This window comes from Taeniopygia guttata, chromosome 15, assembly GCF_048771995.1.
Source record: "Taeniopygia guttata chromosome 15, bTaeGut7.mat, whole genome shotgun sequence".
NCBI classification, from domain to species: Eukaryota; Metazoa; Chordata; class Aves; order Passeriformes; family Estrildidae; genus Taeniopygia; species Taeniopygia guttata.
The window spans coordinates 5,595,269-5,621,804 of record NC_133040.1 but is presented as its reverse complement, the minus strand read 5'-3'; the positions used below and the strand labels follow the sequence as shown (position 1 = coordinate 5,621,804).

Sequence of the window (26,536 nt, the reverse complement as noted above, 5' to 3'; positions counted from 1 at the left end):
ATAGTGGCTGAGCCACCATTACACTGTGGTGACTGTTAAGCCAGGTATGGCAGCAGCATGGCAATGTGTGTGAGCATGGCAGCTCCTTGGCAGCTCTTCGGTTACCTTCCAGAGCACCAGAGAAAATGGGTTAAAAGAGAAGCGGGGCTATTGCTGACCAGGTCTGGATACTGTTTGGCAGTTCATACCCAGATCCACTTGGGGTAAGCAGTGAAGTCATATGAAACCTTCTTAGAGCAGTTCTGCACAGGGATGGGCAAACCCCATCTGGTTTTGGCTCAAGGAGGCTTCTGTTGCCCAAACCTTTCTCTGAGATTTTGTTTCAAATACACACAGGTCCACCAAGCATAACCATGGCCAAGATCAGCCTGGTTGCAAGTAAAATGTTCATATACTTTCCACCCCAAATCATAAATCCCACTCTGTCATCTGGAACAGAGCCTATTCTGCTCAAACCTCAACTTGCAGGGAAAAGTTGACTCCAGTTCACAGAAAGGTTCATAAATCCAGCCCGTGTTCTGGGTTTGTAACAAACCCTCCAAAACAGGCAAAATGGCCTTGGCTGTAGGGTTCACCTGGACCTTGTTGCCAGAGTCATGGTGTCATCTAGTGGTGACAATTTGTACCTACCTCCACTGCATAAACATCCCCACAGAGAGCAGTGCAATTGCAGGTCCGGTAAATGTCTTTCAAAGTGCACCACCTTTTTCAAAGGCAGAACAGCTCCACCATTTCAGTAAAAGCCATTTGCACCTCGAGGAGAGCTTTTTGCAAAAGCTCCCAAATAAAGTAAAGGGCAAACTTTGCATCACTTCTACACAACTAGAAGACAATCTCCTGGGGAAAGGGCAAGCCACAGTAACTTTGAGGGACAGCAGTCAGCAGCAAATTTAGTTGTGAATATGCTTTATATTCAAAAGTAATTTTCAGTATAGAAGTTGCATCTCTGGAAATGTCCCTTTTGCCTACATTGTAATAATGCTCAAAAATCCTGGTAATAGATACAAGAGGAAAAAGGGCTCCCATTTCAATTTCTAATTTGAGAGGTCTCTTGCAGAGGCACACATGCCCAGGTCTCAAGAAAGGGCAGCTGATTTTTTAGGTTCCAAATTTATGTTGTACTGGAGCAAGCTCAAGAACAGAGCAGCTAAAGCAGCTCCCAAAGTCACAGAACATCTTTTGCAAGAGATCACGTGCCTTAGGTTTCACTTCAAGCATTTCTAAAATTTCAAAGGGATGTGACCCACCATATATTCTGTGTGAGTTCTGGCAACATGAGTTCCTTCTCCTTGGTGAAGCTAGGAACTGATGTAACTGCTCTTAAACCTAATCTCATTTTAATTCAGTGAAATTTAGGCTTAGGAGTTTAACCTTTCAGCTAAGAAAAGCAGGAACACAAACACGATTGGTTTTCAGGCTCAGCTGATGAGTAGGAACAGACACACCATCAGCCCCTGAGTTCCCATAACCTCAGGCCCTGCACTGAGTCACTTGTCCCACAAGCTGATAAGAGCTGCATCTCAAAGGAAAGAAAACTGTTCAGATTGGAAGAAGGATCACAGTGTCAGCAGAGAGGCAAGAAAAAATTGCTAATTTCAGCACTGTCCTGGAAATGAAGTGGGTTTTCAGGTTCCTGTGGTCTATCTGAGGTTTCATCATGGATCCAGCTAAAGTGCTTCCTTGGCATGTTTGTCTTCTTACCTAGAGCTTAATCCTTCTCTCTGATCTAGTTTTTCTGTCTGCAAGCTAATGAGCTTGAAATTACTGTATATTTATGTGTCCCTCTGAGCTCTGATCTGTGACACAACCATAGCTACAGCTGGATTTGCTTCTTGCTTTATTGCCCAGAGTTGCAGCCTAAAGGCCAGGCTTGATGCTAAAAACAATGTCATTCAAATCCCAGTTTACATGTACGAGGGATAAGAGGGAGAAAGCACTTTTCAGAACCCTGGTTTCTTTTGAGATCTATCCTGAGACACTGAATTTTAAGCCTGGTAACAGCACAGATGAGGGCTATCTTCATGGCAGAGGATTCTGCATACCCCATTCCACCTTGGTCACAGACAGCATAGGAAAGAGTTTTAACTACTACTTGCCTGGACTCAAAATGACCACAGGAATTATCCAAAACCAATTAACTCTTTATAGCTGTACTAAAGTGTTTTCTTCTCTTGGATCTGTTTTCTTCCCCCATCCTATCACCTGTGTTCCACTTATTCTATGAAGCTTGAAGACTTCATTGTGCTATCTACTCATTAAGTCTACCATGAAGGTGAAGCCCAAGGCAAGTTTCTCAAAGGTAAGAGCGAATGTTCAGCTATTGTTATGAGGGGCAGGTTTTAATTTTTAGTAAGTACACAAACCTAAAAATAACAGATAATTTACATCAGAGCCTGCATATAGAGTACCTTTCACCCCAAAGAAGCTTTCCAAAAACATGCATGCACAGCAACACAGAAACGTAGCCACCTCTGGAACTGATTACAGCTCCTGCTCATCCAATACAGTGTGATAACAATGAGGAAAGCTACCACAATAAACCTCTGGGTTTTTGGTAAATGCACTATGGATTTCTGCATGCTTGCTATACCAGAGGACACCCATATATTTAAAGGCTTCACCTGACACAACAATGCAGAGCCAGCAAAACACATTTCCTTTTTGTCCCTTGGAAGGTCAAAAACCTCCCCAGCAGAAAATGCTGGAACACAAACAGCGAGGCTCTTGAGCAATTTCATATCTGATATTCAGGTACTCGCTAGCTCTAGCACTCAGTGCGTGCCGTGACAGATATGTCACAAGTAAAGGTCACAGCAAGGTTTTCCCTGCCAGACTTGCCCGCTTTACAGGACCGGCAGATTTGTGCCTGCTCGGTTGCTCTGTCCTGCACCACAGGCACGGAGGCTTGTTTTGGAGTGCCCTCTGCCGCCCAGCCCGCAGAGCTGCGAGCCTGCAGGGAACGTGGCCGGGACCGTGAGCGGGTCTCGCTAAGGTCGGACTGCAGTCAGCGCCATTCGGCTTCACGTGCCCATCAGAGGCCCTCGCTAGAGCCGGGCCCTAACTTCAGCATCTGGGTCTGACTGCCTAAGCTCTAAAGGTTTGCAAAGCACTGCCACCCACCAGGGCTGCAGAGACAATTGGTTTTCAGGTTAACCCCCACACCTCACAAAGCTCTTGCCCAGTTCTTTTCATCTCAACCTGAGGCAGAAAAAGCAGCATATACCCCTTGCAACTGGCACTGCTGGGATTCTTCCTTTGCAGCCATGGGAGGCAGCTTACTCTTCACTTCCACCCAGCCCACCTCATCTAAGTGATGGGTAATTCCTGTCTCCAAAGGAAAATAGGAAATCTGACTAGTCCAAGATCTGGGCAGCCAGGAATCCCTTCAGGGGGCAGCAGGCCTCTGAAAACTGCACAGAAACAGTTTCTATCACGGTGGTAAGACATCAGGTATTCTAGAAGGTTCAATTACCGTACAACCAATAGTACCAGGCAAAATTCTGTAGTCACTCCTCTCAACTCCAAAAATCCTGGCCCTACCCTTACCCCTTTCTGTTCAAGCTGGTGCAGGCAGCCAAGCTCGGCACCAAGACTGAAGTTTCTGACTCCCAATGCCAGAACATAATGTGATTTTCTACTTACCTAGGTTAATACAGCTGTTTTGATAAAGTTATTTTAAGCACAACACCCATAAGTATCTTTATTAGATCACTCACTCATGTCCAGTCAGCTACCACACAGGCTCGGCATTGTCCTGCTCAAGAAATAACTTTGCAGTATGTACAGGATCCTCTGTGCAGTGAGGTCAGGTACTGCAAAGTTGTTTGGTCTGTGCTCCAGAGTCCTGTGAAGTTCTCAGCAAGGGAATGGTTTGCAGGTGTGCATGCCAGGATGCACACATACAGGTTTCACCTGTGCTAACAGCAAACATCTTAAAAATTTTGAGATGTGGCAGTCAAAATGTAACTTGCACAGGGGAAGAGAACTGCATGAGAATAATATATTACTTTACCTCTTATTTTTGTTATCTAGAGTCAGATTCTTCTGTGAGATACTGCTCCTATACCTCTAAAAGGATGGAATTCCATGACTCTTCCCTTCTTACTTTGGGATAGAAGTTACCACTCCACGTGTTCACTCCTAATCAATACATACAGCTAGAATTGTTTCCTAGATTTGCTACAATTCAAACATTTTCTCCCCTCTAACAGCAGAGCACAATTTATTTTGTCAGGCTTGTCACTGCAAAGCTGGGACTACTTGCTTAAGAACAGACCAAGACACAATCCTAACTGTGCCTGTTACCCATGAAGGGTTCAACATACACCTTTTTAATTCCAAAAGGTGTATGTTGAACATCAGGGTATGTAGCAGTGTGGACACTTATTTTTATAACTTCCAATTCCCTTCCCCTTTTGGCTGCTATGCTTTCTTGGGAAGAGATACCCGAATACAGTCAGGTCAGTAACCTCTCCCTTCAGTGAACTGCCAGCCTTCATTGTTTGCCTGTGTGATTACTTATCTGTGTCACCCTCCTGTTCTGCTCTTCCCCTGTCAGACAGCAGAGCCACCTGGAATGTTCCTGACTGCCACAGTAAGCACTGAGGCTCCCCGTGGCTCTGCTGACCCTGGAGAGGTCTGTGTTAGAGTAATATGACTCACAGCAACACTATCACTGCTATTAGGCTACTGATATTGTACGAGAAATAAACACAAAGCCGTCGCCTATAACTAAAAAGCTTTAGACACAGGGCTGCTGCAGTGGCAAGGGCCCAGCAGAAATCCAGTTCTTCTGGGGAGGCTGTGGTAGTTACTAAACCAGCTGGTGCCAGGGCTGCACGTTACCAGAGCTCATCCACTCCTGCCAGCTGAAGTAGCTTATCTAATAATTACACCACATTACCTTACAAATCTTGCTTCTTTGGGAGTATAACCCCTGTGGCCTCCCAAATGCAGAATAGTTATGGAAACAGATGAGGTACCAAAAAACTCAAACAAACCAACCCACAAACTGTAGGTAACAGTGTGAGGCAGAGGTCCTTTGCATCCTCTGCACATGTCAGTAACAAGGTTCTATCAGAGAGCCTCTATCTAGAAAGGATCCCTTGTGCACACTGTCATTTCAGCAGATTTTAGTCCTTGCTGCATGGAACTAACAAAACTGTCAGGTCTTAACACCAAACAGCACAGGCAAAATATTTTTCAAAAAGTCAAAGAATCAGTCATGCTTGAAGTTGTATGTACATTCAGGACAAATTCTTTGCTGCTATGGTTTTGTGGGTTTGTTTTTTTTTTTTTTTTTTTGTGGGGGTTGGTTTTCTTTGGTTATTTTTTTAGGTGTTTTTGGTTTTGGATTTTTTTTGGCGGGGTTGTTGGTTTGTTTTGGGTTTCTTTTTTTTTTGTTTTTTTTTTGTTTTTTTATAGCATGTGGAAGCAAAGGGAAAAGATGGACATATTTATGACACAAAGGAAAAAAAGAGAAAAGTCTCATCCAAACCATTCCGTTGGCCACAATCCCTTTCCCCCTCTCCATCATTTTTCCAAAAGGAACTGTAGTTCCTCTTCCTATGTTGATGCATTCCATTGGCTCCTCCACTGAGCTCCCATTCCCTGCCCACATCAGCCCTGATGCTGTGCAGCATGTGCTGGGTGCCTGCAGGGGGTACCGCGACCCTGCGTACCAGCCAGACCATCACACAGGCACGTTGTGCTAACGGAGGTGGATTGCTGAGCTTCAGTCTCTAACACACATAATGAGATTAGCATTTGAATAGCGCTGATCAAGTTACCAGTAGCTCTGAACCCCGGGTCCATCAGATGCAAATGAATCACTATAAATTTTGCTCCTTTCTTAAAGGCTCTTTATATGCACGGCCAACGCAGAAAGAACTGCAGTGGGTATTGCCCAAGAAGCCTGTCTCTCACCATGACTGGGAATTTCTGACACTGAAGAAACCGAAGGAGCATCTTCCCCTAGATTTTAAATATTTTTTTAATGAGCAGGCTTTCCCCCCCCCCACCTTTTTTTTTTTTTTTTTTTTTTTTAATGTGTAAGGCTGCACAGGCATCAGGACATATTCTGGCATAAAATTCAGAGACAAAATCCTTAACAATACCTTCATGTAGGTCTTAATTCTATCTGTTTTAATTACCTGAGTAACTTCTGAAAGTCCTGCCAGCCTCCATGTTTCAAGGATGTATCCTTCCCTGGTGGGAGGATGAAGGTGAGGAAAGTCTGTGGTGTCTCCAGCTGCACTGATTCAGTATCTCGGTAGCACCTGCAGTATTGTGGGGTGTCTCAGTATTCTCACCTCCTCAGTCTCCCTGGAGGAAGATACAGTACACAACCCATTGAGGAGGAATCTTCAGGGTACTGCCTTGCATGATTAAATGTAAACAGCCAAATCCCCTCCATATCTCAGTGGACACTCAATTACAGGGGAGTTTTCTCCCATGTCTGTGCTGCAGGAAGGAATTCTGAGGGGAGGGGAAGGGAAGAAGGCACAGTCAACTTGAGAAAACAAAATCTGTGGATGTCAGGTGTGTACCCGACACTGCAGTGAGAACAGAAGTCACAGGAGCCTATAATTTCTGCTAACGTGGAGATTTAACACACACAACATTCTGCAAGATTCATAGCAGTACAAAACGATGCATCCATAATATCTCAAATGCAGCCATTTGAGTTTTTAGGACCATACTGCAAACAAGCTTGTTCTTACAGTAACTACACTCAACTGACTTCAGCTGCTTTCATTTCTCTGAACAAACCTGAGAGAAGAAACTAAGACCACATCAGCTCTCCAGAGAGTCTGACTGAAACAAGCATTGTGAAGAACACCCAAACTTATTCACTTCCTGATACAAAACCCTGGATCTCCTTAATTGTATTCCAGCAAATTTTGGGCATTCTATGCTAGAATACACACAAATTGCTATGTGGTTTGAGATTTGCAACTAGGAGTGACTTTCTGATTACCAGCGCTCCATTTATTATTTCTAATAGTCATTCACCAGCTAATTACTCACTTCTAGCCCTAGATATTTTTAACATGGTACATTTATTTTGAGGTGCAGGAAAGTACATGCACATAAGCACTGACTTGAATTAACAAAATATTAGAACTCCTCACCACCTCCCCTGAGAAGAAGCCTTCACATCTCCTCAGTCCACCTGCCCCTCATTAAAGGAAAGGTGTGAGGAAGTTTACCACATTTGTAGTGTCAATCAGCTTTCCTATGGAGCTTAAATAGGTTCAAGTAGCCGCAGGCACAGAGCACCAAAATTACTCCATGTCCCAGTTGGTTATATAATAAATCTGAATTAAATCAATAATTAAAGCAGTTCTTGCATACTACTTTTCCCTCATGAGCCTCCAAACCTTTTCAGAAAGCCAGTGGCACCTTCCCATAATGAGAGAAGGGGCTCAGAGCCCACTTTGCTGTGAGCCACCCACTGCACAGGCAAGACCCACTTTAACACCTATGGCAAAAGCAGGCATAAATTTCAAATGCAGCCCACAATGGAAAAGGGACAGGCCCTCCACTGCACCATGCACAAGACCCACCCTGAAGGCAGAGCCAAAACACACTGCCCCCTCTGAGGCTCCCTGAGCTGTGAGCTCAGTGACGCTCCCTTCTCTGCAGGGACCTCTTCAGTCACCCTGGCTTCAGGCTGAGGAGGTCCCCCTGAGCAGCTCCTGCTGCCTGAGCCCCAGGGACATGCCGGGAGTTTAAAAGCTGACTTGGAGGAGTTCAGAAATGCACACTAACAAGGGGAAGGCATGGGCACAGCCATATCATCGACCTACCATCCCTTCAGACAGAGACCACCCAGACCTGCCACAACAGCCCAGCTTCTCAGAAACCCCTCGGCCTGGGCAGCTACAGCTCCAGACCACGCCGCTCTGCGGTCCCAGAAGCGTGACCCTCACGTCAATGGCGCTGGGCCTCCCTCACACCATAAATCCCCGCCTCAGGGCTGCGCCCACCCCAGGGCAGAGCCCCGCCTCAGGCCCGGGCCCACCTCGCGGCAAGGCCCCGCCGCAGCGCTGGGTGCCCTCACGATACCCCCGCCCCTCAGCGCGGAGCCGCCCCCGGGGCGCTGAGCCATGACTCGCTCACCTTTTGTGCTTCGGGACCGTGTGTCGCGTCGCCTTCAGCCCTCAGGGCTCCTTCTCCCTCACGACGCTCCCACCCTTCACCCCTGGGGGCTGTGTCCCGCTCAGCCCGCGGGGCCATGCCCCGCATCGCCCTCGCCTCTCGGAGCTGGGTGTCCCTCGGGGCTGGGTGTCCCTCAGAGCTGGGTGTCCCTCAGGGCTCGGTGTCCCTCGGGGCTCGGTGTCCCTCGGGGCTGGGTGTCCCTCAGGGCTGGGTATCCCTCAGGGCTCGGTGTCCCTCAGGGCTGGGTGTCCCTCAGGGCTGGGTATCTCTCGGGGCTGGGTGTCCCTCAGGGCTCGGTGTCCCTCAGAGCTGGGTGTCCCTCAGGGCTGGGTGTCCCTCAGGGCTGGCTGTCCCTCAGGGCTCGGTGTCCCTCAGGGCTGGGTGTCCCTCAGAGCTGGGTGTCCCTCAGGGCTGGGTGTCCCTCGGGGCTCGGTGTCCCTCAGGGCTGGGTGTCCCTCGGGGCTCGGTGTCCCTCAGGGCTGGGTGTCCCTCGGGGCTCGGTGTCCCTCGGGGCTGGGTGTCCCTCAGGGCTCGGTGTCCCTCGGGGCTCGGTGTCCCTCAGGGCTGGGTGTCCGTCAGGGCTGAGGCTCGCGCTCGACGCAGCGGCGGGGCCGCCAGGGGGCGCCCCGGGGCCCTGCCCAGGCCTGGCACCCCCTTCCTCCCCTGAGGGCACCACGGACACGCGGGAAAAGCGCCCAGAAGGGAAAAATCCTCCTAAAGAGATTAAAAAATCCCCTAAAGAGGGAACAGCCCCTGTGTTGAAGAGCACACGTAGAAGGACAAGCATGTACATAGGGAAAAAAAAACCAAAAAGACCTATGTCCCAGCCCGGGATAGAGGCCCTTAGTCAGCAACACTGGAGTGCTTTACCTTAGTCATATATTCCAGCTCTTGCACTAAACATTTATTTTACGAATAAAAAATGTCACTTGAGATGGACAAGCAGCTGAAGAAGAATTTCGATTTCTCTTTTAGAAAGAAAGGGCATAATATAATGAACAGTACACAAGTGTGCAGAGCGATGTATATACACTAAAAATAGCACAGGGCAAAACATTTGCAACAGACACAAAGTCTAAAGTCTTTTATTACATTTTATAGATTAAATATATCTTCAGTAGAGGCTCTTTTTAAAACACACAAACGGAAAAAATACATTCTTCATGTACATATGAAATACTGACCATGTAGCAGGGACCATGTACAGTGCAAAATATGAACACAGCTACACAGACATCACCACCTTGGATGATTATCAAGCTTTTTCTACAGTAAAATTGGAACAAGTTAACATTTCTGTTTCCAAAGAGAAATCCATACCCTTCCCTTCCATGGCATTTTGTGTGATTGTGCAGGAAAGGGTTTCATTTACTTTTTAAAGATATTATAAAATCCTTGCATTGCATGAAAAATTATCGAACTCCTCAAGCTTTACCACTTTCACACATTTACAATTGTAATACAATTTTTATTGTGATTGCAACCCAACTCCAAAAATCCAGGGAAAAACAGTAATATGCATAACCTGGTACAGAGAGAGGAATGAATCAGAACTGATTGTTGCAATGGTCAGGAAACATGTACCCAACATGTACACACACATACACAGAGGGTGGAAGATAGCGAGGTGTGACAGAGCATCTCCTGTTTGTCACAAGTTTGGAGTGAGGGTACGGGGTTGCACGTTTCACTTCGGCAGTGGATCTCTAGTGTCTAGTAGGGGATGTCATTCTGGTAGTACTGGATCATGTCATATGTTCTACTCCTAGAGAAAAAAAGCAAACCAGAGGTAAGGAAAAGTTTTAAAAAACACTGCGCCCATTGTCAATAAACATGCATCAGGATCCAACAGAGACAAAACATGGGTGAAGGAAATCAGCTGCTAATCAAAATTAGCTCTCCATTCTTTGAAGGCATTGTGAAGGCCGAGTTACTGTTATGGACAGCACAAAACATCCTGCTCTTGTTTAAACTAGTTTAAAAAAGTATTTCCACACTTCCCAGTGTGGCAACAGCATCAGCAGCTTGGATCCTGTGTTTGGATAAGCCACGCCACATGGCGCTTGCAGTTTTTTTAGGAGAAGGAAATGCATAATGAATGAAGCAAGATCATCAGGGCTGCATGGAGACAGGATTATGTGGAAATAAAAGTAATCTTAATTAAGGAGAATGCTAATAATGAAAATAAAAATGCAGGGGAAATAACAGCATTAACAGCAGCATCTCTAATGAGTGAGTGAGCAAACAAATCTCAGCTTGTTACAGGTAACTCAATTATCTGTGGGTAGAGCTTATTCAGGTCACAGATTAACCATGCCACAGGCAGAAAAGCTCAGAACTTGTCAGAAATAAGCTGGTTCTGGCCATTCACACACCAGAGTCATTGCCTTCATCCCCCAATATTAATCTAAGATTCTGAGCAGGTGCACTAGCAAGCACTGGAACATCCATTCCAGCAGGGCTGTATCTGAGCCAGTGAGTGGCACTGGTCTCAAGCTGACTCCATATGGAACTACACAAGGGTTTATATTAGACTCTCCAATATATCCCACAAAGTCTGTATTATCTAGCATAATAAAATATGCACTTAAGATGTTTAACTGTTACATTTATTCTTCAGCCTAACCAGCCTTGCTGTTTGACCATCCTAGTCTTAAGCCTTCCTTCCCAGCACAAAACAGAGGAGATGCAGCACATTCAAAAACAAAGCTGCTATCCTGCACTATCATCAACTCAAAAATTTTTGGTATCTGACTGATAAAACTCTTCTTTTCAGCTCTGCTCAAAGCCTGATGGCCTTCCTTTAGCCATAGGGAGAAAACATGCATAGAAGCCAAACCTGTTGCTGAGGAAACAATTCTGGATGATCTTGATGATGAAAGTTGCAGCCTCCCTTTCAGTCATGTTGGGGCTGAACCTGTGTCTACATGCAGAAAATCACAATCAAATAAGAGAAAATTAGTGAAGTTTCCTTAGAATGTGGTACAAATGTGTCTTTGCACAAGCTCAGCCAGGTGTGATTTCACTTGCTGAAAGTACCTACTTCTTGTGAAACCACTTGGTACAAATGATGTAACAATTTAATAAAAAACATTTTCCAGTTCACACACATTGCTGACTTACTTCAACAGCTTGATTGTCTGCCCTCGGAAACAGGGCAGCCCTGTATCCAACATCAGTGTAACCAGTGAGACCACAGCATCCATGTAAGGCCTAGAGAAAAAGAGGACAAAAATGTCAGAGCATTCAAACTCCTGCAGCCTTAGCAGGTAAAGCAGACAAGCTGAGGAGTTCAATGAGCTGGCTCCCACCTTTTTCTGTAATTAAATCAACATAGATAATCCTCTTACATTTGTTGGTGAAGCTAGACCATTGCTTGCAATCTGTCACTTTAATTAAATGTCTCTCCTTTATGCTGGACTATCAGATACTCAGAATGCCACAGGATGAAGTCTCAAGAAGGATTATGCAAAGTAATGCTTTAGCAAACATTTCTTTGGCATCAGAAAGGTGAAGCAGTGCACCAAAATAGTACAAAAGGCTGAGACCAGCAACAGCACACAGGAACATACTATCTTTTAAGCTTAATTACTCAGTAATTCTTTGGTACGTCAGCCCAGCTTCCCCTCTCTTTCCTGTCCTCTTGCTCAGAACATTTATTGTCTACCAGGCTATTACTCTGCTACTTCAGTGACACATTTGCTTTGCCACAAGCACTTTGTCCAGACTGTTTCCCCTCAAGGAACCAGAATGATCTTGATTCCACGACAGTAGTTTCTTATTGTATTAACAGTCCACTAAATTGTGTGAGGAAATTTGTGAAACATCACTTTTATAAATTGAATATATACAATTTTAAAATATAACATAAGGATACAAAAAATATCACAAAGATAAACTGTAAAAGAGCAGGATTATTACATTGTTTTAAAGCTTGCAAGACTACCAGGATAGTCAACAGGCTCAGATTCCCTACAAATCAACATTTGTTATTTATCTTCTCATCTGGCTTTGGGCATGCAAGAACTTCCATTTTGAGCAGCTAAGAACACCTTACCTGACTGCCAGATAGCCTCTGACACACATCTCCATAAACCATTTGAATGGTGTTGCCTCCATTTTCCCTCCCATTATCATCACCATCTCATCAGTCAGTTTAATGTCAGGCTCCCAGCCCAGGTTTCCACCAGGTGAGCTTTCAAACATGAATCCAAAATCTGTGCACAAAAGATAAACTGCCTCATAAGCTTTGTTGGTTAATTGTGTGCTATCAAACCTGATAATAGCAAGAGATGTGAACTGCATGTATTAATGTAAACATTTTAAATCCAACTGGAAAAAACCTTTGGTGAAGTGTAAGAATACCAACAAAAGCAACATCACAATGACATGAGAACAGATGTAAGAATGGTGATATCAAATAAATTGCTGAAATATTTGTGCAGTTCCATGAAAGCAAAGCTAAAGCAAAGGTTACAGCCTTACACAACTATATAAATTTACTTGTTGTTTAATTTATACCCTTGCAGTGATGAAAGGAATCCAAAGACACATTTCTATAATTAAACACATACACACATGTATCCATGCATGAGTACATAAACACGTGTCATCCATACATATGTGTGTATATACTTTCCTGAACCTGACTAAACTTTGCAGAGCTAAATTTACACAGAAGCAGCCAACACAAACACACAACACTTGTCACGAAGGCATGAAAACCTTCTACGTATGTTTACAAACAGTGAAACCAGTACACAGATGGATCTCAAAGGGGAAACAGCTTATTGTCTGCTAGCAGCAATACTTAAGAGCAGAAAACAAAGGTAATAAGTGACATTCAGAGATGCATATGACTGACCAATATGAATGATGTGTCCCTGTTTGTCCAGCATGATGTTGCCATTGTGCCTGTCTTTAATCTGGAGCAGAAACAGAAGCAGACTATAGGCAGCCATACTGCGGATGAAATTATAGCGAGCCTGTACAAACAACAAATTAAAACAAATCAGAACAACTTATGGAATTTAATAACTTTCCATCAGGAGATGAGACAGATAAACAAAGCTTTTTTCTTTTTTTCCATTCATGATTAGTTTGAAGCAATGTCCAATGACATTCTCCATACATCTATAGCTGCAATGACTTCTTTAGCTAACTCACTAATAGCTAAAAATGGATTATAAGCATCAGGAACTAGATACAGCATGATAGTAATCATTATACAATTATTTGTCATTATTTCTTATAAGTAGAATGTTTCTCAGTTGATATTTTACCTTCTGGAATGCAAGGGTAGACTCATCTCCATATTGCCTTGTAAAATAATCATACATCCCAAAGTCTGTCTGCCTGCCCAGCTGGTCGCGGGACGTGCAGTCAGGAATGCACTCAATAACACCACACTGGAGGGGAAGAAAAGGAAGGGGTTTGTAAAGCATGCTCCCAAATATATTTTGTTCATGGCTCTTGGCAGTCATACAGATTCTCTGGGAAATGTGGAAAAGCCTATAAATCACCAAATACAGAATTTCTAGTTTATTAATTTAAAAAAACTATATCCTCTCTTTTAGGATTTCCATGCAACTAAGACCAGCTCTGTGACTTTCCACTGCTTTGCATGGCATAGTCCCAGAAATCAAACAACAAACATTTGCAAGCAGCAAAATTTCAGAGCAAAAAGCTTTAGAAAAGCAAAAAGCAGGAGAGGAAAGACTCTTTCTATTGCTGGTACTCCAAATATTTGGCATAAATGATGTGGGCAGTATTTCCTTGTAGAATGGAATTTTTATGTGTGCTGGAAGAAAGTTTTTTTGAATTTTCTACAGCCCTACAGTCAATTGCCCACTTACCCCAGGAGCTGTGGCCACCACTCTATATGGAAACACAAAAAGATCCAGGCCTACCAGCTGAAATATGTTCTTGAAGAGATCAATGATTTGTAAAGCTAACATGTCCTGTCAGACAAGAAAAAAATTGCACAAACATTACAGGGGTTACAGGTCATAAACTTGATTATAAACATGCTCTGAAGAATTCTGAAGTGCACATTAACTTAAGCAGGTGTGCAGATATGTGCTTGTGCAGCCACTATGGGGGAAATCAAAAAGGGAACTGATAAATGCTGTGTGAGTGGGCAGCAAGCAACACTGATGATTTAACTGCTGACCTAAGAATGAATTACCTATCACCCTTTGATAAAAGGGCTATTAATAACTTTAGGGATAATAACCAGCATTCCCTCTTAATCAATCAAACTTCAATGTACAATATCCCACCTTAGGAACTAAAGCTATATTACCAATAGCTCAATTGAAAAATAAACTGTAAAAAAAAAATTTAAGGCTTGGTAAACCTGTCTTGACAGAATGGCTTTTATTTCCAAACCAAATTTCTCTAGAGGTACAACACAGTTCTCTCTCTCAGTCCATAACCAGTGGAGATTACCAAAGTTCCAATGAAAAATATTTCTATACTAAGATTATTTCCTTCTTATGCATTATCACCTGCAAATCTGTCTTCTCTAAGGGCAAAACTCGACAGCTTTGTACCTGTCTGCAGTCATCGCCCACTTTAAAGATTGCTGCCTGCCAGCAGGTTTTCTGACTGTCCTCGTCCTCTTCTTCACTTTCATCGATGGAGTCAGAGCGACAACGCAGACCTGCAACAAGAGAACCAAGCAAAACCCAGACACGGACTTTAATTAGTGACTTTCTGTCATGACAAGCCCTCTGCCCTCAAACCCACAGCATTCCACTGCAGGTGCACTACAGATACTACTGCCTTACAAGGTAATTACCATAAAGTCTACTGGACCCTACTAATTACGCCTTTGTCTACTGGAATTAGAACATCTCAAAACAATGTTTGTGATTTACCTCATAAATGCCTGCATTGCATGAGCTAGTCAGCTGGAGACTCCCACAAAAGGTCTTGTGAGAGAAAATCTGCCAAAATCTGGATTTTGCTACTGTCTGAAAACCCAGAAAAGGCCAGTGATTTTTATTTTAATCTAAAGTAGCTGTTATCATTTCTTGAAGAGCCCTATGTGGTTTGCTTCTTGGGACTTTAAAAAATATTTAAGTTTCAGCATTTTCTTCTCTCTTCCTTTGATCCAGTTTAATTTCTCAGCTGAACCATAGCAGATAAAGCTCAACATTGAAATAATTTTTCTGCAGTGGTACAGGTCACTAAAAGCAGGCAGTTTTTAAGGAATTGCTGACTATTAATTAGTAATATCAATGATTACATTACAGTTACTCACCTTCTTTTTCAAGCTCACTGACTCCGCACCGTTTCACTTTGAATTTGGCCAGATAGGGTGCTTTTGCTGCACTAAATTACAGTAGAAACAAAGATGATGAGTGCAATTAGCCAAACAAAAATTTATAGAAAAATACTTGAATGTCATTAATTAACTTAACAAGCAGATATATATAAAAATAAATATAACAAGAGCATGGTACCTCTGCATAGGAGTTCCAGATTTGTAATCAATATCCAGAACGATTGCTTCAGGATTGCTGGGCAAGTAGCAGCCTGCAAAACAGCAGACAGCTGAGAACAAATCCACTGGCTAGTGAGACAATGCAAGTTGGACAATAGCTGATGCCAGTGTCTACGACTTCAGTACATAGTTTTGAATTAATGTTAGAAAGAAACTGGACATTAGCGTCTGTGACCATGAAGGATGTGGTATTCTTTGCATTAGTGAGAGATTCCCAGAAACAAATAAAATACAGTTTTGAGCTAATACTGCAGGACCTGTATCACAGAAAGGCACAGAGAGGACATCTCTTACAACAGTCCCAATTAGATGTGGCAGCAGCCCCAGTGGGCAGTGCCCTCAGCCACCAACACATGGTACAAGGTCTGAGAGCTGTAAGAGGTCAGGCAAAGCTTTCGTCAAACTCTATTTTAAAGAGAAGATTCAGGCTGGGAAAATGTATGTTCAAGCTTTGAGAGGACCCTCAGATAATGACATTTCAAGGGAATGACTGATGGGAGAGGGAGAACTAAAGGAACTGGACATGCTTCATTCTTGAGATAACAAAACTTCTCAAAAACACCACATCTTTTTAAAAAAGAAGGTGGTAGAAAGCAAAAAAATTATTTATCCTTCCTCTTCAGATACACACTTCTACTTTTATCCACTATATGCATTATCTAACTTGCTTTTGGGTAAGTTTTGATGCACCATACAGGAATTATTGGATGGGCAAAAATATTTGAATTATTTTCAAGAGAGAAACAACCACAGAGGAACAGCAACCCGTACCAAGACTGAAATCTCTACAAGCTGCCACTCACAGAGATTTCAAGATTTGCTTGCAGAAAATAAATAATCATGATGAATGCAAAAGCCCATAATTTTATACGATTAAATCCCGTCTTACCAGGCTGCACTTTCACCTCAGACAGAGCACTCAAACAAGCTTTTTTTCTTTCTTCTCCTTTAGGGAATGGCCTAGAAAGATGAATTACCTTTTAATTATCTGCATATTATATATTACTGTACACACTAGCCTCAAATTTGTTTCAAACTTATACAAACAAGCACAATTTCTGAAGTAGAATTCTTACTTGATAATGGCTGAAACATTGGTGATTTTATTGAAGAAATCAAACTCCCGTTGGTAGAACTCTTTGGCTGGGCCAGACAATGAGCCAGTTATCTCCTCCACTAATTGCTCCAGAAGTTCCCCAATATCAGCTGCATGTGAAAAAAAGGAACCATTTTTGTCAGAAGCTTATTTCAGATAGTAAAATGATATGGTGATGGAAATCAGCACCTTTGGATTGTATTCAGAAAAAGGTACTGAAGGAACCAGCACCCTTGTCTCTCTTGATAGACTCTATCAGGCACTGATGCAGAATGGGCTCTACCTCTATAAATAAAAGAGAATTTCCCAGCTAAAAGGATTCTTTCTGACAAGTAAGAAGCAGGAAAAAGATTTAGTCTGGAGTGGGAACAGGAAAGAAGTTGAGTCAGATTATATTTTAAAGTACTCACGATCTTTTTGATGTCCTTCTTCATCCAGGTAGATATTAGTTTTCATGTTCCAGATGAACTGATGAGCCAAGAGCTGAGATTTGGAAGCTGCCCACAGGATGTATTCCCTAACGTAACCCATCTGCAACCACATGAAGACCAGTAAGGATCAAAGTTATACAACTCTCACACTCAATATTACTGCTTCTAACAGCTATTCTTCTAACCCAAAAAGTGTCAAATGGATGGAAAGAAGACCTCTGCAGCCTCTCACTTTGCTAAAAAGACATGAATGACAGTGTATTTTAAAAGTTAGCAAACTGATCTTAAACTATTTTCAGCTGTGTTACTGACCTATTCTGTTATTCTAATCAGCCTTTCTCCACCTCTAGGCCATTTTCCATCTGTTCTTTTTGGATTTCAAATCTCTTTGAGCTCAGAGCATCATCTACAAAGCACAGTGTGACAGGGAGACTGGTCTTGCCTGGCATCAGTACATGCTTCTGTAATGCCAGAAGCCTACAGTGTCACAGGGACTGTACAGTTTCGGGGCAAGAACTGCATGTGCTGGCACAGTTCCAATGAAAATCTGGAAAGTAAGAAGACACTTATGAAGTTGAAGTGTCCAAGAAAATCATACTCCTTCCAGCAGCCACATTCCTTTTCCTCTACCTGCATCTACTTTTGTAGTCTATAGGTGTTCCTAGAGGTGTTTGAGTGATACTAACAGACAAGCGTCTGATGTTCATGCTCTGCATTGCAGAGATCTCAAAGAACAACTACAGTCAGTCACCTACACTATGGGATGGGAATATGTTCACCTGAAAATAAAGCAGTGACCAGAGTTTACTGCCTCGCTGGCAGGTAAAATGATCTCACACTAATGAACTCTGAACTTGGTTGTCAAGCTTTACTTTGGCTTCTGCAAGATAAGGCTGAGATCTGATTTCATGCATGTGAAATCAGCACAAAAGCACAAGACACCCCTGGATGTCTTTTCTGGTTAACTCTACAGCAAAAGGATTAAAGGTAATGATTTAACTTCATTACTGGTTGTCTCATGCAGACCTCCAAAAGCTCTATTCAAAAAAGCCCTCACCTGGGCTTTCCCATAACAAAATCTCTTTCCTGACAGATAAGCTAAATATCCTTTCTCAAGTTTGTGTGTTCATAAAAGAGGTGTATCCAAAACCAGCCAGCCTCTAGAGACAATAATTTTTCTTCTATGTATTAAATATAGGATAATAATAAGCAGCATTAGATTACGCCTAATATTTTGTTTATTTACTGCTTTAAATCTAAAAGCTGCATTAAAAATCTGTTCCCATGCAACAGATTCATAATCTCACCTTGTCATACCGCAGTGCCTGAACAATCTGTGGAATGTAGAATAAAATGGCATCCTGAAAGAGAAGGGATGGCAGGGTTTTACTGTTTTGTTTTAGTAGTCAGAAGGAAGATGAGTCATACACACAGAGAAAAGCTCCTTTCAGTTAGATGATGAACAAAATCTCACTACTTCTTCATTTTAAACTATGTATGCAACTCTCTCAAATCTTAGTATTATTCTGTTTAGTTACTCCCTTCGAAAATATAATGAATAATCATGTACTTCACAGTCCTAATAGAAGTCTGACAAGTGCTAAAAAACAGCTTTCTGCTGCCTTAGAAGAAACAATTTTGTCATTGAAAGAAGAGGCAAAAGAGATGATTTGAGAAGGGCAGTCTGAAGAATTCAGCTTAGTGTCATTTACAACGAAGCTGCAAATACATGAGCCAGGTTTACATGGGACAACCAGCTTCAAGTTTCTATCTCACTTTGTGCACATTCTGCAGTGTGCTATGCTCATTCAGCACACACCTCTCCATGGCATTAAAACGAAACTTGTGACCACAATGACCAGGGCCATAACTTCCCCTGGACTGTTGAGGCTTTCTTGGAACTCTTCTTACCGGAGGGAAAGATCTCAGGACTTTAACTCCATACTGGGCTGTCAGAGGATGAGGTGGATACATGCTGGAGAAGTAGGACAGGCCAGTTGGTGGATCTGTGGGTGCCCAGCACAGAACGTGGCTGAGCTCAGGTGCATCAGCATCAATCGTGTGCCAGGTAACCAGGTACTGAAAAAGCAGGTCAGACACATTAGGGGTTTGTAGCACTCACTGATGTGTGAGCACATCAGACAGTAATGCTGTCATCTAGCTCCCTCCAGCAGGGCAAGTGAAATATGGAACATTCTTCTTTTATAAAATGATGCTGTTTTATCTAGTGCATTTTTCCAGTGGAAACCTAGCTGTTGGAATCACCTCACCTCCCAGAACACCAAACAAAGTTACTAAAAGCACAATCCAGGAGTTCTTGCACAGGGAAGAAAGGATGAATCATTCTGAAAGGGTCAAAAAAGGTTCAATTTTCCTGCCATCTATTTTACAGGTGGTGTACAGAACACAGCTCTGACAAGACTGTCCCTCACAGGACTAAAGTGCTCTACTGCAGATCAGCATGATGAGCCTGCCTCACTTCCAGACTTAGCTTCTGGATACACAGAAAAGGTTATGCTTGAAATAACTTCAGCAGCAGCACTCATCGTGGCTTGGTCCACTGATCTTTTCACTTATTACACCAAAGGTACAGAAATGGTGGTTGTACTACAAGTGATGAGTTTTGAACCATTTTGTGTACAGTGAGAAAAACCAGAAGCAAAATGTACCATTAGCTAACTGGCTACCTCCTCTTACTGCTGTGCTTCTCCTCCGAGAATCCTATTTCCACAGCTGTACGGTCACTAGAACATACACTGTGCTAAGTCAAGACTGTATTTTCCAATATATCTGAGTGAAATGGGCCTCCTAGGGCTCTGTAACAGTAAAAGTATTCACAAGTACCTTTATTGCCTCAGGAACATCACTAACAGCTCCCGGGTCCAACCGGACCAGACGGGTCACTTCTGTTCCAATAGCTTCTGTGTTCTTAAACCTAAGTATAACCAGGAACACAATAACATTATTAGAAAATTTTGATGGCTTCTTATATTTATGTGAAGAGGAGAACAGCAGAAGGCAGAAAACTATATGCTCAATAAGCAAATAGTCCAACTATGAAATAACATACCCCAATATGCTGTGAAGCGGATTCTGAAACAACTGGTCCTCATGCAGTCCTTTTGTATAAACCAGTTGTATTTCAGCCCACTTCCACTAGTGGATTCTTGGCTGAAATATTCTGTCTGGGATTCTACAGCAAGCACTGTACAGAACTCTTACTTGGCAAAAACTATCACTGTTGTAAGGGGGAAAGAATTTCCTTTCCCTTCTGGAGCCAACTATGCTAATTCTCCTATAATAGTAAAGTGCAAACCAATATCTAGCAAAACCACTGCATTCCAAAATACTTCTAGCACTGCTTAAATGCTATGCTTGCTAATGGGCTGAATGTTATTAAAAAACAAACCTGATTTCTTCTGAATCAAACACTGTCTAAGCGCTGGCAAACAGCAAATGGTAGGAAGGGCAGGTGGACTTCGTTAGTGACTGAGCCAAATGAGTCTATTAAGTAATAAAGTTATTTTCTAAGGTCTCAAACAGTTGTGACAGTATGCAAGAGGCTGCAACCTTGCAGCAAGTGCTATCAGCACTTACTGTAAGTACCTACTCAACTTCTAAGGCAGCAGTAATTTCATCAGTTGTTTCTTTTGAATTATCTCACCTGGTAGGCAGCTGCACTGCAAGATAAGGAGAAATGCTCCAAGCCAGATTCACATTATCCTTCCACTGCTTCTCACTAAGACTGACGTATTTAGACCTCCAGTTTGCTACACTGCTCTCTCCAGTTTGATCCAACTCTAGCTCAGGGGAAGACAGTGGATTGTACCATGTGATCAAGCGTTCAATCTCAGTAGCCTGAAGCAAACAGGAAAAATAAAGGAGTTTCTGGAAGAAGCAAAACACTACCAGTCTCATACTTTAGTTTCTGTATCCTGCAACAATAAGAGGGTCTTAGAAATTCATGCAGTTTGCCCATCCTTCTGATGACTCACCAGCAATGAGAGCAGTAATGTCCTGCGCTTCATGTAATACTTGTGCAGCTGTGTCCCCCTGTTTGTCTTCTTGGACAGTCCTGGAGAAAGGATTAAAAAGTTTTCAGTAGCTTTTGTTCAGTAGGTTAAACTGTACTTTCAAACTATCCACAGCTGGAAACATGAACACAGAAGAACTGAATAACCACAGGACACCTGTAACTTCGATCAGAGTGGTGGCAGGAAGTCAGCACTGCAGCCACTCATCGTGCAGGTGTTTTTGAATAAATGGAGTACAACAGCTTAGAGAGATATTATTGTAGCCAGCACTGCATTCACTTTAGGAACATGACAGTCTACTAAAAAGCAAGAGCACATAGCTTTAAAACTGTACAAAAACACAGGTCATGATCTAATGCCACTCTGCTCAAAAAGCACTAGGGGCATGGTTCCATTAAGCAAAACATTTTCTTACAGGATTTCAATACCACTTGACCTCTTCCAGTCTTATTTCTCCTGCACAAGAGAATTGAATATTCTATCAAAAAACTCAGGTGATTTCAGAACTGTCCTGCTTGTTACCAATGAGACTTTTTCTGCCTTCATTTTTCAGAGTTTGGCACTGGTAATTAAATACACTGCCAGAATATGAGTCTGATGTTTAAGGTACACATTGACTTTAAATATCTGAACATAAACTATGCTGTAAAAGTGGCTGTAATGAGCTGATTACAATCAAAAGAATACCTGATTTTTTAGATATGGTTGACATGCCACTGGACAAAGGATAAGTATTTATCCATCCTTGTGTAGCTTGTTGCCGAGATCCAACATTGATATCCAAATTGCTCCTGGTGTCTTGATTATCTAAGAACACAGCACACATCTGATGTAGAATCCAAAGAAACCAGACACTTTTAAAACAGCACTTAAAGGAACTTACCAGGTGGCACAAGTTGGCTGGCAGTCAGATACTTCTTGTCTGAGAACATTGCTGTCCAAAACTTGATCAATATGCTGATATCCTCACGGAGCCTCTTTTCCCCTTGTGTAGGGAACTTGGAAGGACAACTTGAAGAAATCACACAAATAATGTGAGGCTGAATGCATTGGGAGGGGGCAAAAAAAACTTCCCAGCAGTCAAAAACCCTCACCAGCCTAATCAAATAATACTTTTTATTCTGCCTGAAATCTACAAGGATGAGAACACTACATCGCTACATTTTATCCTCATGGCTTTATTATGTCTGACTGAAAAGCACAAACTTCCAGTTATAAGTGAAAATTAAGGCAGCAGACGGTCAGCATCCTGGATTCATTTGAAAGTTAATATTAGGACAGAGTGACCTTCTCACATTCAGAAATTCCTATAAATTAAATTTTCTTTAGTGCCTGTGTGAAATGTTGACAGATTCAGTGTGTCTGTATTTTGAAAACAATGAAACTATTTCAGCCACACATACTATAACTGCAGTTCTTTAAATCTAATAAATCTAGATACAATTTTGAGCATTGAATAAACTTCAAATTAAGAAAAAAAGGAAAAAGAACAGAAACATTCCTGCTTTTTAAATCACTCATAAAATCTGAAACTAACATCTAAGTCTCTTTGAGATAATTTATGAACCATACTTAAGCACAAGACAAGTTTCTGTTAAAGTGGGTAAAAAAGGAAAGGAAGAAAAATCAGTAGAAGATAAACCAGCTGTTGCTTTGAAGTATCAATGAAGGTCCAGGAAAAACACAAACACATTTTCAGTGAGTTGTTTCAAATTAAAGAGTACCTGAAATAATCAAAGGCAGTTGAATAAATCTTTTCTCTCAAAACATTTCGGATAGTTGCATTCGGAACCACATCAGCATGCAGCAAAGACAAACCCAGGGTAAGCAACCTAATAAGCAAAATAGAGAATGGAAATGTTGGCATTCCAAATATGGTGACCAATACACCACCATGCAAACCACAACTACAGCTGTAAGTGTAGCCTCAGAAGTGTCTGTTTCAGAGCTCTTAGCAACTTGTTCACATTATCACCAGTCTGTTTTAAAGCTGTGACTGCTGAACCACAGAAAGTGAAAGCCTTCAAGTCACAAAAGGTGAAAATAACTGATAAAGCAAAGACTAGATTCATTACTAGATCCATGATGTGGGCTATTCACTATATGAAATCATCCCATGAAATTTCCTGAAACATCACAAAATCACTCTCAAGCTGAAGTGATCAACTTCTGCTTTGAAAACAGCTTAGACTGAATCATTGCAGGCTTTTAAAGCGATTCTCAGCACTTGAAACCAAGTTAAACAAGTAGTGTTCAGTTGTTTTCTTCCATCTCCCTGTAAATTTATTTCTTATTTCTGTGATTCCAGAAGGAGAAACCCAAAAGCACTCACTTAAATCGGGGCCCAATGGCTGCCACATGCCGGTTCAAGCTGCCTTTTGCCCCCCCGATGTTCAGGGACAGGGACCGCTGGAGCAGGCTGGAGAAGATCTCGATTTGGTCAGAACTGCAGTATTTGGCTATTTCAAACCTCTGCACCAAAAACTGAGAAAAAGAGACAGACATACCATGCCTCCTTCAACCTTTCTGAATTTCAAACCCCACCCCCAGACTTTTCTGTTTCAAATACCTTTCTCCCCCCTCAGTGATTATGCTCAGCTAAACAGTGTCTCTCCTGGCTGTGAGCACATGACTCCAGTCATTTCCCAAATCACAGTAACAGGCAATACAGACTGCCACAGGTGGGACATTCAGAAAAAATACACACCTCTATCCAGATGTAATGTGGGGTCACCTCTGGTGGACAGGGCCTTGGCTGGCTCTCCTCTGAGGCTGCTAATGGATCTGCTTCTTTCTGCTCTGCAGAAAACAGACCAACTTTCTGCTCCACTGTCATTTGCCAGGCTCCTGCCATTTCCCGCATGAACTGCAAAAAGGAAGGTGACAGTGCTTCTTGTTTCAAGAGCATCTTCTTATATGGGAAACATAACCTTTCCCCACAGCACACACAAAAACCTACTACATCAATTAAAATTCAGTGCAGTACTGATGGAGAGGCAGAGATAAGTCTATACATCCCACCTGAAAGAAAATCTTTCACATACTACATTACAAATGGAAGAGAGACTCCCCCAGAATCTCAGCTAGTAACAGAAAGACTTAAAGCAGCAGTAGCTAGGCACTGTATTTTGTTGAGGAGACTGAGCTGTTAGTTCAGCCCATGGCATCCATCCTCCTACTCCACTGAAGGTTGCTGCCTCCCACACGAGCTCAGCAGGGACAAGCACACGCCAGGTTCCCATGACCTGCAGGACATGGTTTGACCCCTGAGCATGCTCTGGCTGATCAAGCACAACATAAAGATGGCACATAATTCAGTTTTGCTGATCCTGCTCTCAGGAGCAGCATCCTCTGTAGTAAGGGGGCTGAGCAATCAAGGGTGCTTCTCTGTTCTCCTCAACCAGATACAAAGACATTTCCCCAAATGCCCAATGGAAAAAATTGAAACTGATGCTTAAGAAGTTAACTACTGAAACCTGCAAGTAAACTCAGTGAAGTAAATTCAAATGGATGATTATCTCCAGCAAGTGAAACACTTGGTGCTCCCTAAGCAAAGCAATTACCAGAGTCAGCTTTCTCAGCTGCGTGGACTGCCACTGCACCATGCTGAGCTGCTTTATTACTATTACATTGATCCCCATCTCACAAAATACAATTGGTTTAGCTTGTTACAGGATTAGGACATTTACAAGCCTATGTTTTTATGTAATGGTGCAATACTAGATACCAGAGGCTGATTAATGAGCAGGGAGACACTGATTTCTCTTTGTTTCAAAACGCCATTCTATACTTTGTGATAGTATAGAGTCAATTAATGAACAGCTCAGGCATCTCATCAGCAAAGTAAATTCTACACCTGGGATTCTAACAGGTTTCTTTTGCTGTAACATTCATGCTGTTGAGAAAGGTCTGCTTCCCACAGTCCACCTCGTGGGGGTGCTCAGACTTCCAACAATACAAGAACAGAGACTTCCCGGCAGTGTATTTAAACATCCTTGACACAGATTCACAATATCTGTGAATCTCCCAAAATCTTCTCCCTTGCCCCTGGCAGGGGCAGAGAATGAGTAGTTAAATTGCTTCCTACCGGCACTTCTATTCCATTCTTGGCAGCAAGCAGCCACTCCCAGCAAGCAATTGCTGTTTCCATGCCATGTTCATTGAACATTCGCAGGGGTCCCCAACACAGATGATGAAGGAGCTGGGGATCACAGTCTGAAAACAAACATTCACTCAGATTTCTCCAACAGAACAACTGCTTTCCACATCAGCATGAAATTGGTGTGCACCATAGGTAATAATCAGTTCCTAATAATAAATAGCTTTTGGTTTAAGGAGGCTTTTCCCCACTATAAGCTTAATTGAAAAAATTCAAAACACACTTTTGCTGTAAGGTGATGTATACTGGGTTGGTATACGTTTTGTAGTTTATTATTCTTGGCATTCACCATCAGAAAGCAGAACTCCATTTGGTTTTCATTACCTTTACTGCTTATTAGCAGTGCAGTCATCTTAAACATGGCCTGGGTGTAGGATTCAGTATTGCTTGATTCAAGAGCAGCATTCAGGTCTTTGACCATAAGTTTATTCAGGTCAGATGTTCGTCCTGTGGCATTTGAGAACTGAATCATTCCAGAAACCTGTAAAATTTAGGGGGGTTTTCAACAGAGAACAGCGCTTTTAGGAATCCAGTTAAGTATTGGTCACATGCTGATTAGGGAGCTCCACAAACAGAGGCATCTTTTGTTACTACTTTACCAAATCTTTAGCTTTATCTGCAATCTAATCTTCAGCTTTATCTAATCTTTAGCTTTATCTGCAAGACTAACACTAAAATTATCTGTTTAATAAGCTAGGAAAATTATACTCTCTATCCTGAAGGAATTTATAAACTATGCTTCATGTAACATAAACCCATCCACCAGTATAGGTTGGATGGACATCAGCCCCCGGGAAGTGATGACAGAGCTTCTGGACACCCTACATTCACGAGAAATCCTGTACTTACTTCTCCTGCATAACGGTTGCGCAAGTTAAGAGAAGCCATGAAGTTGGAGTAGTCCTTCTTCACACAAGTTGGTCTTTCAGTTAGCTGGGTTGCCTATGGCCAGACCATAACAAGGTGTTTATACTGTTCATATCAAACCATTTGTCTCTTTATCTTTTTATTCCTTCAAATGTGTTTTAAATTTCCTTATGCTTATAATCATAGTAGTATCAGGACTGTTAAATACAACAGCACCAGGACTGATCAAAATCAAATAAGGAGTATGTGTATTTCCTCCATGGATACAGGATCACA

General features: G+C 42.4%; 1 protein-coding gene and 1 long non-coding RNA gene across 3 annotated transcripts in view; both read right to left on the bottom strand.

The window, feature by feature from the left end:
- The window catches only part of LOC115497345 (uncharacterized), an 85,200-nt gene extending 76,922 nt beyond the window's left edge, over window positions 1–8,278 (bottom strand). The window contains exons 1-2 of the long non-coding RNA XR_012058346.1: window positions 8,125–8,278; window positions 6,153–6,324 (exon numbers count right to left, since the gene is read on the bottom strand). This is a non-coding gene — a long non-coding RNA (uncharacterized lncRNA). The remainder of the gene's footprint in view (window positions 1–6,152; window positions 6,325–8,124) is intronic.
- Window positions 8,279–9,219: 941 nt separating this feature from the next.
- PI4KA (phosphatidylinositol 4-kinase alpha) overlaps window positions 9,220–26,536 on the bottom strand; it is a 54,421-nt gene continuing 37,104 nt past the window's right edge. For both annotated transcript variants that reach the window (XM_002195771.7, XM_012578097.5), the window contains exons 30-55: window positions 26,243–26,335; window positions 25,718–25,874; window positions 25,322–25,449; window positions 23,942–24,100; window positions 23,567–23,718; window positions 22,959–23,066; window positions 22,118–22,245; window positions 21,922–22,041; window positions 21,196–21,275; window positions 20,865–21,058; window positions 20,045–20,135; window positions 19,112–19,279; window positions 18,508–18,561; window positions 17,180–17,300; window positions 16,750–16,879; window positions 16,563–16,633; window positions 15,633–15,705; window positions 15,431–15,501; window positions 14,718–14,827; window positions 14,019–14,123; window positions 13,446–13,571; window positions 13,028–13,148; window positions 12,221–12,380; window positions 11,287–11,376; window positions 11,003–11,086; window positions 9,220–9,928 (exon numbers count right to left, since the gene is read on the bottom strand). In XM_002195771.7, coding sequence (XP_002195807.6) covers window positions 9,877–9,928; window positions 11,003–11,086; window positions 11,287–11,376; window positions 12,221–12,380; window positions 13,028–13,148; window positions 13,446–13,571; window positions 14,019–14,123; window positions 14,718–14,827; window positions 15,431–15,501; window positions 15,633–15,705; window positions 16,563–16,633; window positions 16,750–16,879; window positions 17,180–17,300; window positions 18,508–18,561; window positions 19,112–19,279; window positions 20,045–20,135; window positions 20,865–21,058; window positions 21,196–21,275; window positions 21,922–22,041; window positions 22,118–22,245; window positions 22,959–23,066; window positions 23,567–23,718; window positions 23,942–24,100; window positions 25,322–25,449; window positions 25,718–25,874; window positions 26,243–26,335 — 2,946 coding nt within the window. In that variant the 3' untranslated portion in view covers window positions 9,220–9,876. The remainder of the gene's footprint in view (window positions 9,929–11,002; window positions 11,087–11,286; window positions 11,377–12,220; window positions 12,381–13,027; window positions 13,149–13,445; window positions 13,572–14,018; window positions 14,124–14,717; window positions 14,828–15,430; window positions 15,502–15,632; window positions 15,706–16,562; window positions 16,634–16,749; window positions 16,880–17,179; window positions 17,301–18,507; window positions 18,562–19,111; window positions 19,280–20,044; window positions 20,136–20,864; window positions 21,059–21,195; window positions 21,276–21,921; window positions 22,042–22,117; window positions 22,246–22,958; window positions 23,067–23,566; window positions 23,719–23,941; window positions 24,101–25,321; window positions 25,450–25,717; window positions 25,875–26,242; window positions 26,336–26,536) is intronic.